Here is a 12,431-nt window from a genome sequence, read left to right as displayed (position 1 = left end):
ATTTTATTTTTATTTATTTATTTTTTTGTGGTACACGGGCTTCTCTCTGTTGTGGCCTCTCCTGTTGCGGAGCACAGGCTCCAGACACGCAGGATCAGCGGCCATGGCTCACGGGCCCAACCGCTCCGCGGCATGTGGGATCTTCCCGGACCGGGGCACGAACCCACGTCCCCTGCATCGGCAGGCGGACTCTCAACCACTGGGCCACCAGGGAAGCCCTACTCTATATTTTAAATAATCACTGGCCTTCTTTTTAAATACTAACAAAAGCAAAATGTTTCATACTCAACAATGATCAAGGAAGAAATTTTATAGGCAATAACTTTCACAAAATGTTTCCATTAACAATTACTTTCTTTTTGAGTTTTGTAATTCAGATTAAAAGAAGCCCAATCCTGTATATTTTCTTTAAAAAATTAATTGACAATTAATGAAAATATGACCTCTTACATTATCATGTACTCCGTTTAGAGATGTAGCACTGTACATATACAACATGTTCCTCAATTACCAATGAAGAATCCAGGAGCTATTGAATAACCTGAAATCTACTGCATAACTAGTGGGGTCTTAAACAATAAAATTTTAGGTGGATATCAAATAGCATGCTTCCCATTATAGAACTGGTTGGATCAAATTACTTTATGGATTCTAATAGGTTCTTTTATGCAATGCAGAAATATCTACCAATAAGCAGAGCTGCCATATTGAATAATACTGACCTCATAATAAATGTAAATAGCTCTTCTTGTAGTTGTATATGATACAATATATGCAACCTTACACTGTGTCCATAGCGAATGGCCTTTGTTATTCTGGTCCTTGTTGAGAAAAACTGTCAAGTTTTGAAGTTTAAGCTTATATTCAAAATTTCCTCTGAGTATGCATATGACACTAGCCAGTTTCCAAGATAATTGTGATATTTTTTCCTCACTAGCCACGCAATAAAGCAGGGAATTTAGCTTATTATAGGTACTAATCATTACTCAGTAAGAAACATTGATATGCTCATTTTTCTAAAGGGGAATTGTCAATATTATAACCATCAATATATTAATGAATTAATTTTAATATAATATTGTCTGTGCTTTAAAACTTGAAAAAGCCCAAATGTAAAAATTATTACACAAAAACAATAAATATCTGTATATAAAGATGAGATGGCAAGTGGAGGTAAACTGATTAGACCTACAGAACTCAGGAAAGTCTCAGAAATTTTAAGTCCAAAACATGGGAACAAAGAAATGGATGATCACCAAACATTTGAACAACCGTACTTTCACGTTCTTGTCTCAGATTTAAGGGAAGGTGAATTCCTCTCTCTCAACAGAAGATGAAAGGTTTATTAACTAGATAAAATGAACCAAGAAAGCTTAGACTATGGGGTTATAAATATGAGGGAGTTTGGAGCTGATGAGCTGGCAAAAATTTGTGGGATACCATCTAACATAAACTGCTTTTCCACAAAGCTCCAGTAGTCAAATATGTAGATAATAACTAAAAATCCTCAAAAAAGATATCTACAAACAGCTGACATTTCACAAACCTTTGTTGATGGGGAATCATAAACCCATCTGATCACAAAGCTTGAGAAGCCCTGCCCTTGCAAACGGAGCCTAGTGGTGTTTTTTTCTCTTTGAGGTATACACATCCAGACAAGGATCACCAAATATTTGAGAAAAGTTTCCAATATGAATGACAGAGAATAAAATCAATAACAATAATAACAACAAAATAAGTCTAGGAAAAAAATTAGGGAACAGAAACAACTTTGAAAACAGACTATAATTACAATTAACAGAGAGAGAATATATAGTACTCATGAAATATGAAATGATCAGAGAATGAAAGATTTAGAAATTTTAAAATTGACAGAAAAATTGAAAAATATAAATGTTAAAATGAAAAAAAAATATAGTAGAGTAGCACTAATCTTCAACCTATTTCAATTTAAACTTCTATTCAAAACCAGTTTGCTGATCTATCAGACACAGGCATGTATTGTATAAATCCAAACACACACTTCAAAACAATCTTGGAAAAGATGCTTATTGAATACTACTTTTCAAAATAAAAGAAAATGGCTTTCTCTACCATATAAATTGATTTTTTTCTTTCAAATTTTACTTAAACAGATTCTTTGCTAAAATTAAAGCCTGGATAAAAAGTTTGGAATTATATGTAATAATGAAGCATGCTCATAATTTTGTGTGTGTGTGTGTGTGGTACGCGGGCCTCTCACTGTTGTGGCCTCTCCCGTTGCGGAGCACAGGCTCCGGACACGCAGGCTTAGCGTCCATGGCTCATGGGCCCAAGCCTCTCCGCGGCATGTGGGATTTTCCCAGACCGGGGCACGAACCCGTGTCCCCTGCATCGGCAGGCGGACTCTCAACCGCTGCATCACCAGGGAAGCCCGCATGCTCATAATTTTAACTACAGTGTTTACAAACTAAATACTATAATGTTCAAATTACATCTAAAATTTAAATATACACACTGAAATTGCATCCTGCAAAGCCACATTGAAGGTTCAGTGGAACTACACAATGACAGGACTAAAAAATCCAACTGTGTATTTATTTCCAAATTGTAATCAATAACTATATCCCTTTATTAGTGAAAATGGCAAGAATTTGGAAAAATAAAAGTTTCAATGGAATTTTATTTAGATAATGCTCTTATTTTCAAATAAATGTTATCTCCCTTATTTTCAGGAACAAAGGGAAATTCTGCTATAAGCTTAGACCCAAATAAAGCAGAGCATGTAATAATTTTGGTAGACATGGAAGGACCTCTATGTGTGATTCTAGTTGGCTAACCATTTCACAAATCAAAAGAAAGAGATTATGTTATTTGAGAGAACTGTTTTATGTTCTGTTAAAAAGAACTTGATATTTTAAAATATTAATTTTTCATTTTGAGTTTGAAGACTGAAAAATGAGTAGCTGTTTTGCAAGATTATGATTTTCTCTTCATTTGTGCCCAATGAGGTGTATAGAACACACTTACAAAATGTTAAATGATATGGTAATGAATGTCATGTAGCCCTCCCAGCCAAACAGTGCTACACCTGTAAAACATGATTTTCACTCAAAATTAAATGTCAGAATGACTCACATTCTATATTTGAATAGTTTAAGTTTTTGATTTATGATTTATTCACAATTATCTATGCTTTGAAAATTAGTTTTGTGTCACATCAGTGATTGGGATGGTCAGTAAGGCTTCAGCTAAATCTTGGAGAATATAGTAATAGGTCTAGGCTTCAACTGACCCCTAAGCCTAGGACCAGGTACAGAGTGAGCAAGTGTAATTCATAGGAAATTAATTAGTGAGTCATTTAGAATCAGAATCTACTAACAGGAAAATTATGATGCTAAAATTTTCCTGCTGAATGACATTACAATCAAGTGAGAACTGATATTTATTTCTATGTCATGATATCAGCAATTAGAAGCAGATACATGAACAGTATATAATGAATTACAGATATTTATGAACAAGGAAAAGTAACTAAACATCCACTAAACTAATGTAAATTAGAAAAACATAAAGCCACTCTGAGGGCAAAAAAAAAGTAGTAGCTGAAACGTTCATGACCATATGCACGTGTCTTTTCATAGATAAACCTAAATCTATCTTTTAACAAATGCCTAAAAGGCAATGAGTATAATTATGTTTTAAAAAGCTCTTAAAGTTTAAGATGAATGATTAGCACAAACTATAAAACGAATACACAAAATTAGCATTTTTTTCACTATTTAAAAGTATATGAGTGCCTTAAAATATATCTTCAGAGTTTCAGCATAGGGTTACTTACACAGCCAGAGAAACAAGTTTTCTAAGTACAATTACAGATTATACATATCATTTTCAAAAGTCTGTGTAAATGTACATATTATCTCACAGAAAAGAAAGGCAAACTCTAAACTATCAAAATTGAAGTGGACAGGGAGATATGAAACTAGAGGAGTAGCAATGGAACTGCATTTCTATCAATTCTGCAGTCCTGTTGAAAACATCACTGGTATTCAGATAACTGAGAGCTTTCACACAGACTGATTTTGAATATCATCACTGGGAAAAGAAGATATGAGAGAGATTTGAGGATGGGACTCCTGCATGGAGCCAGGAACGTCTGAGTTCTTGGATGAAACTCAAAGTGTGAGCTAGAAAACACACACATACACACACACACACACACACACACACACACACAGAAGACTACTGGCAACTACAATTTGTCTGGCTTGGCCTTGAACCAAATCCTAGTTTGATTGGGCGGGGTGAGGTGGGTAGATAAATATTTGTTTGACAATCAGTAACTATAAACCTGCTCTCATAGTACTCTCATAGAATACCTCAAATCAAGAAATTAATTTAGGGTGCTCTGGTGCTTCCAGCTTTGTAATGCTCCAGGGTAATTTCCAGAGGCAAACAATATCTTCTGTGGAAGAATACATCCAAACCTAAGGCCTTGCAGGATTCCCAGTAAAGAAGATAAGCAAAATAAGAGATCACAACCTAAAGCCATAAAATATACTAGTAAATAAGCCACTCTGAGTGAGAGTCTGCTGAAAAAAGCCAATGAACTAATAGAAATTATGTAAATTAAAATGTGATCATTGAATTAAAAACTTAATAAGAGGTTGAATGGCAGATTAAACATAAGTGAACAAAGAATGAGTGAGCTAGTAGACAGAGCTGAATAGCATAATAAAAGAATGAAACATAATAAAATATATGTAAGGAGATATGGTATTCTAAGCTTTCAAATAACAAGTTTAGCATGTTACTTAGATTTTCAGAATAAAGGAATAGAGAGAATGGGAGAAGAGAATATTCAAGAAGGTAATGATATAATATTTTCCACAGCTGATGAAAGATAGGGATTTTCAGATTCAGAAATCAAACTGAACCCCAAGCAGAACAAATACAGAAATCCACATTAAGACATGTACTACTTATTAAAAAAATGACAACTAACAGCAGACTTCAAAACAGTAACAACGGAAGCCGGAAGAGAATAAAATATTCTCCTTAGATTACAAAAGGAAAGTAACTATCAAGTTTGATTGTATACTCAGCTGAACTGTAATTTGAAAACAAAGTTGAAATAAGAACATTTTTAATATAAATCTTTTGAGAATGAATGAAAGCTATGGATCTCCCCTCCAGAATATGTATATATGGACAATTACAAAGTTGAATACAATTTTTGAGATTCTCACTATCTCTGAAGCCTGTTCTCTGCTTCAGTTCATATAACTTTCACCCTTAAATCAAGCTACACCAGAGAGGGTGTACTTGGGCCACATTCTCTAGCTCCCTTATAATAATGTTTTTAGTAAAGTACCCTGATTCTTATGTCTGTAATGCATTGAAGCACAAAGGAAATAAGCTACTATGTAATTATTTTTGTCTCAATTGATATCCTTTTGAAATCATCAATTACTACATCATATAGTCTCACAACTCACGCACACACAATATTTATCATATATTTTCTGGACTTTACTGTCATGCTGTAGTCTAGTCAACCATCCATATATGGGGTGGAATGAACAAACATGCTTAAAATGTCTGCCTTGTTTTTCCTCCCTTCCCTTCCCTTCAGCTTTATTCTTTTCTAATAATAAACTTTCAAATAACAGTGATATTTCACCTTTCTAATTCATATTTAACTCTGTCAGGCAAATTACCCCTTAAATTATCTATAAAACTACCTCCCATTAGCTATCGAAAACACATCACAACAGTCACACACACACACACACATATATAACTCATATTCTACAAGGCAGTAATTTGTGTTCAACTTTCTCAAGTCTTAACTGAATGAAAGATACAAAGTCCATAATAGTTAATAGTGTAGGCTTTGGAACCAGATTTCCTATCTGGGTTTGAATTTTAGTTTCAATATTATTCATCCATATGACGTAGGGATAAGACACTACACGTTATAGTCTCAGTTTTCTCCTTTATATGGATTGCCCTCAGCTTTATTCTCTGTAAAACAGAATATATTGATACTACCAAATTCTTCAGTTTGTTGACTATTGACTTTATTTTCAGTTCTCACCACAATGATTGCAAAAGAGTGAATATTTGGGACTGAATTGTATTCCTTCCCCCCCAAATTTATATGTTGAAGCCCTAATGTGATCCTTTTGGAGGTGGGGCCTTTGGGAGGTAATTAGGTTTAGATGAGGTTATGAGGGTGGAGAAATTAGTGTTCTTATAACAAGAGGACTAGAAACCTGAGCATGCTGCACACTTTCTCTCTCTTTCTCTGTCTCCCTCTCTCTTCTCTGTCTGGACATGGTGAGAAGGCGGCCACCTGCAGGCCAGAGAGAGGGTCCTCCTAGGAATCAAATCATATGGCACCTTGATCTTGCACTTCCCAGTCTCCAGAACTGTGGGAAATAAGTATCTGTTGTTTAATCCACCTGATCTAAGACATTTTGTTACAGCAGCCTGAACTAAGACAGAAATGTTAGCTATCTTTAATGTTACATTAATTGCCTAATCACTGATATTTTGCCTCAGCAAGGAGGAACAACATGATCATTTTAGAAGACTATCTATATACAGTGTGAGGTGGAATGAATATATTTTCAGAGTAATTTCACTCAAAACATCATTGACAAATCTTCATGTACTAAATGAGAATTTGCTCGCTTATTAATATAAACCAATTTTGTTTCTCAAGTCAGCTAATAGATGACTTGGAAATATCCTAGAAAACATTTTGAGGGCAAAGGAACCATATTTAAATGTTCTGATGATTTATTTGACAGAAATATTTTTCAATAGAAAAAAATCAGAAATAGTGCTAAATAAAATAAGATCATAAATTCTTAGTTTTGTGTATACACATATTCATAACTATATATAGATACATACATTGCAGAATTTATTATACCTCACAATTCAAACTTCAACAAGATTTTGATCTATGAAATTAGATCAGCTTTTGGGATTTTATTTAAAATAGATACATAATAAAGAGGATATTATAGGAAATATGGAGTTGTCAGCTAAGATTCCCATTTGCTGCCTAGCTGGGGATAATTCAGGCTGCAGACGGTTAGGGTCTGTCTCAGGTGCAAAAAGCTGTCTCTAACACAGTTGTACTGTTCCCAGAGAAGCTTGCATCTGAGTAAAGAAAGAAGCAAGGGTATAAAGGACTGGCCATTTTAGCCTAAGGTGGACATTATACAGAATGTAATACTCCTCATTCCAGACTTCCTTGATGGGTGGGCTGAGGCATTATCATGCCTCCAGTACAGTCCAACTTCCCTCCTGCCTGATCAAAGCCCTAATTCCTTTTACAAGATACCCTGCAGTCCAAACTAGATCTCTGTGTCTGCTACTGGATAATAAAATATGGAACAGTTGATACCAAAAGTAGAGGTCTCTGATGAGGCAGGAGATTTGATAGGGTATTCATCAGTGAGTTTGATGCATTAGGCTTTTGAGATGTACAGAGGAAAATGGAGCTTAGGCACTAAATGGTGCACAAGGCTGCCATGCCAGCATTGAACTGGGACCGCAGCAGAAAAGGGCACTGCAACAGGTCCAAGCAGTGGTTCAAGTTGCCCTGCCACTTGGGTCATATGACTGATGCAGTGAACCTAATGTTGTTTGATGTATTAGGGATGGGAAGAAATATTCTGTGGCATTTGTGGTCATTCCCAGGGGAGAATCACAATGAAGTCTCCAGATTTCATGAGCAAGGTAATACCATATTCTGTGCAGAATTATATATCTTTTTTAAAAATTCCTGGCATGTAATTGAGCAAGAAGAAATGACCGGCTAAGGGATCACAGTCAGACCACATGGCCATGTAACTGGAGCTGCCCATCAAGACCTGCCTACTGACCCACTACATTTTAAGGTCACGTTGCTCAATAACCATTTATTATAAGTGAAGTGGTCCATCCAAGATGGACAATGTTGCCTTGAGAGATCCTCATCCAGTTGATTGAGGTTTTGTGGAGCCTGCGTTGCAGTTCAATGATTCCATTTTCCCCGCTTTTTTTCTCCCCTCTTCTTTCAAAGATGTCTGTCTCTAATAAACACCTTGCTGCTTCTGTAGACACAAATGTATTGAAAGGGGGATATATAACAGATTCACCTTACAGAGACTCAATAATAAGGTGCTATAAAATAACCCTTTCCCTTCTCCCACCTCTACCAAATTTCATCATTCCCTCTACCCTCTACTCTTGTATATTTTGGCACTTGAAATACTGAAATGAATGGGCATACTAGTTCCACTCATGGAATTTATAAGCTAGGAGAAAAGATAAATCAGAGATTTGTAGTATAAGAAGTAGAATATGATATAATGTAATATATTAAAATATAAATACAATATAATGTAAGAAATATATTGTTGCTTGCTGGAGACTCATTCTGGGGGAAGAGAGAATTTTAGTGTGAAAGCACTTCCAAGAAGGACTGATTGTGAGAGCACATTGTAGGTTGGCCAGGGTAAAAGGGTAATTCTAGGCATTGTTAAAAGGACGTAAGCCTGTCTGGTTGGAAAAATGTGAGCAAGGTTGAAGCATCACTTTTAAAGGAAACCGTAGTGACTCAATGAAAATATGTGTGCTTAAGGTAGAAAGTTTAAATCTAAACTATGTTATATATTCTAACATTCAAATTATTGATTTAAATTTTACAGAAAACATGACTATGATTATGCATTCCATATTTCATATTTCTATCAGCATAAAGCATTTGCTATTCTGATCTTTACTATATCTCTTTATGTTATTCTATATCTTTACTATATCTTTACAAAAATGGTACATCTCTTAGCTAAAGGAAGAGCAAATGCCAGACACACATTTTCTAGATTGTTAGGATTGGTTCCAGTGGGATTGTCCAGCTTGTCCCTGGCTAACCTTTGCATTTATGTTTTTCTCTTAGTTACATATTTACATTCCTGCCTGTTAACCAAATACTAGGGCTACAAGATGAAACACTTAAAGATTTGAGTTTTTATACATGAAATGAGATCACCTTCTCATTTGAGATATACAGTGTAAATTCAACATTAAATAAATCAGATTACTAAAGTGCACTTAATCTCAAGAAGAAAAAATGACACCAGTCCAGCAACAGGAAGTTGTGTGGAAATGCATGGGCCTGCTTCTGCTGTCTTGGAATTTTCAACTGCGATAATTCATAAAGAGAAGAAAGAGATGGAAAATACTAAGCAATTGAGAAAATGTTAGGCATCCCCCGCAGAGTTGAATAAGAGGCTGAACTGGCTCTGGAACCTCAGTCCCAACATTCCAACCCCCAAGCTCACTGCATCACACTCTATAAGCAGAAGGCGACACAGAGAAGAATTCCATTGGAATAGTGTACCTTCCTCCCAGGAGAGATCTCTCTTCCCTTCTGGCAGGTGAGGATAACGCAAATGGATGAACAGATCCATTGGATTTGTCAGCAAAAAGTGGAGGTGGAGGGACTTTGGCATTTCCATCCTCATTTGGAATTCTTGTTTTTACAGAACATTAATCTGTCTTCTGGAAGAGGAAACCTGTGAGGCAGTCTAGGTTCTTATATTTCAGCTTAATAAGGATGTGGAACTTTTCCCCAGGTCAAATGGATACTCCATAAAGTTGATGGACTACAGTTACACTCAGAGCAAAACCTACTGAGACAAGGGTGAGGAGGTCAAGCTGAGCAGTGTTCCATCTGAGGACACTCTCTCTCCAAAAAGTCTTCTGGTGTGCTTGCACCCCACACATGCATCCCCAGGAGACAGGTACTTAGATGTGGTCTCACAGAGAGCACAGGTGGCAGGCAGAGCCCGAGAAGAATTACAGCAACAGAAAAATAAGAGGTATTTGACTCCTTTCTTCTCTCCGAGAGAAGATGTAGTTCATGCCACCTTCCCACTCTCAGCTCCCCAGGATAAGATCCAGCTGTATGGGGGCCAGAGAAAATATGAGTGCTAAACTGGACTTTATAAGTTTTAAGTTGTGCGGGATTTAACTGAATGTATTTGTACTTGAAGAGGACCATAAATCTATAGTGTCTGCTAAAGATGTTAAATAACAGAAAGGGAGATTTCCCAAAAAATGATGAAATGAGTAATTGGATTAAAAAATCGTGTTTGTACTACACTGAGTTGAGACCATGCAGTAGTTTGGTTACATGATTGTAACCTGATTCAAGGAACTTATTAACATATGTTTGAAAGAAGAGTAAGCCGCAAAAAAGAAAAAAATGTATCAGTGCAGATATTTCCCTTATGTAAAGGGGAGAAAGCTCCAGCCATGGGACTTAAAGTATTTTGGACTTATTGGCAAGCTTTAGGCTGTCCTAGTCTGAAACCATTAAATGACATATTCATGTAACTTTGCTTCTGACATTAGAGACTCACCAAACACGCTTCGGACACATTTTCTTTCCTATGTAATATACACACGTACTCATTGTATAGACTCTGAATGCCTCATTTCTGGGATAGTGATTTCTCACAGTAAATCACCAAATGTTCTTTGCTATTATATACCACTGTTATAAGCATGGAAATTTGCTTCTGAGCGATGTATACATGGGGTACAAAATCAGGTTTTTGAACTTGAAAAACTTGGCCAGTCCAAAGCCATGATAAAGTGTTGCAACTTTGTAAGAAGTCTTGGGAAAATCTACTCACCTCCTCCCTCTAACCCAGGGTTGAGGGGCAGGGTGTGGCAGTACTATTCTGCCGAGTGTAATTTCTATCGTGTTCAGACCTCACATTCCGTTTCTTCATGTCTGTGATGGAGTGCTCACTATAAATATTCTCTACTGTCAGAAATATCTTCTCTTTCTGTCTCTCGCCTTTCACCCTCTCTTGTTTTCTCTTTCTTAAAAAAAATATGACTCCTACATCTAGGATAATCATTTCTTTTACTAGCGTCCTTGAACTCACTCATTCATTCTTTTTGGGCATGACCTTTATGCATCTTCTCTCCTGAACCACATAGCATGTATACAAAGAACATTAACTATCCAGAATTTCTCATCATTAAAAGCAGTGGTAAGAGCTGACCTGTTTGAGGGCATTATTTGAAGAATGTGTAAATGATTCATGATTGATTGACAAAATTCCCAACACTTCTATCAAAACCTATAGTTACTCTTAGTCAAAACTGAACAAACAGGTGACAACACAGGTGAGCCTCAAATGATTTTATCTGTTCTGTCTCCATTGTCCACTAGGACAATTCTTCCCAGGAGGGCTCATGCCTTTTATAGAACCTTCACACTACATGTTAGGGTCAAGGCAGAGCCAGCAAAGGAGGAACACTCTGCAGCAGTACTTTCCTCACTATTTTATACTGTCGTTTTGGACCACGTATTGCCTTTACTGTACAATATAAGCATTTTATTTCCATTCAAGGAAACAAGCTCATAAGTGTGTGTGCAATTAACAGAGTCCAACTCTGGTAATTTAGTATTATTCCCTAATTTAGTTTCTTCTAATAATGGAGAAAAAAATCACATATTCACATGATGAAATTCTACGTAAGTGAAAAGAACTGTTGCAAAGTGTTCTAACTTCTCATAGCTAGCTAATTCTATTATTCAAAATCTTATGACACACAGTAAAAATTTGAGTTTTCAAAACATAATTTTGAAGGAGATTTTTGTATGCAAGGTCAATTTTTATAGATGGCTTTATGAGTATATATACAAGACATACATTTTACAGTATGACTTTCACACCTACTTATGAAAGAAATATTATTAATAAATAGAAAACACACACTTGATAATATTCAGCCATCAAATGTAACATGTCAGTAATTTGTTTTCAAACACCCAAATTTTAAATACTAACTTTTCCCCTGGAATTAAACTTTGGTGATTTTGCTAAACTTTTTTTTTTTTTAATTTTATTTTTGGCCGAGCCAAAAGGCTTACAGGATCTCAGTTCCCTGACCAGGGAGTGAACCCAGGCTCATGGCAGTGAAAGTGCCAAGTCCAAACCACTAGACTGCCAGGCAATTCCCAAAACTCTTTAATCTTTACTAAAGATGGAAACTTTTCTACTCTTTATTAAAGTATTCTTAAGAAGAGTAAGACAGTGGGAACGTCTTTCCAATCCTATCTCATGAAAAGAAAGAAAAATAGCATGTTGAAGGAAACTAAAAAGCTAATCACACAGGTATGTTGAAGATCAGCTTGAATTAACCAACACACTTTGAAATCATTGACTTACTTTGAACTCCATGGGAGCGTACTATTTTCCAGGTTTCTGATGCCACTTCTTTAACATCCACTTGATAGTGATTAATAGGCACACCTCCATGGGAGTCCGGCTTGCTGAAAGAAACCTTGGCTGTGGTCTGTGACAGCTCTATAATCTTCACTCCATAGGGATTGGATGGCACATCTACAAAGGAATAAAAACAAA

The 12,431-nt window shown here is 36.0% G+C and overlaps 1 protein-coding gene across 2 annotated transcripts in view; it reads right to left on the bottom strand.

Annotated features, from left to right (window-relative positions):
- Positions 1-12,431, bottom strand: part of NCAM2 (neural cell adhesion molecule 2) — a 487,657-nt gene that overhangs the window by 70,651 nt on the left and 404,575 nt on the right. For both annotated transcript variants that reach the window (XM_079922649.1, XM_079922648.1), the window contains exon 12: positions 12,237-12,410. In XM_079922649.1, the coding sequence (XP_079778775.1) occupies positions 12,237-12,410 (174 nt within the window). The remainder of the gene's footprint in view (positions 1-12,236; positions 12,411-12,431) is intronic.

Source organism: Stenella coeruleoalba, assembly GCF_951394435.1.
Source record: "Stenella coeruleoalba genome assembly, chromosome: 5".
In the NCBI taxonomy this organism is placed as follows: domain Eukaryota; kingdom Metazoa; phylum Chordata; class Mammalia; order Artiodactyla; family Delphinidae; genus Stenella; species Stenella coeruleoalba.
The sequence above is the reverse complement of the archived record's forward strand: the minus strand, read 5'-3'. Positions and strand labels throughout refer to the sequence as shown.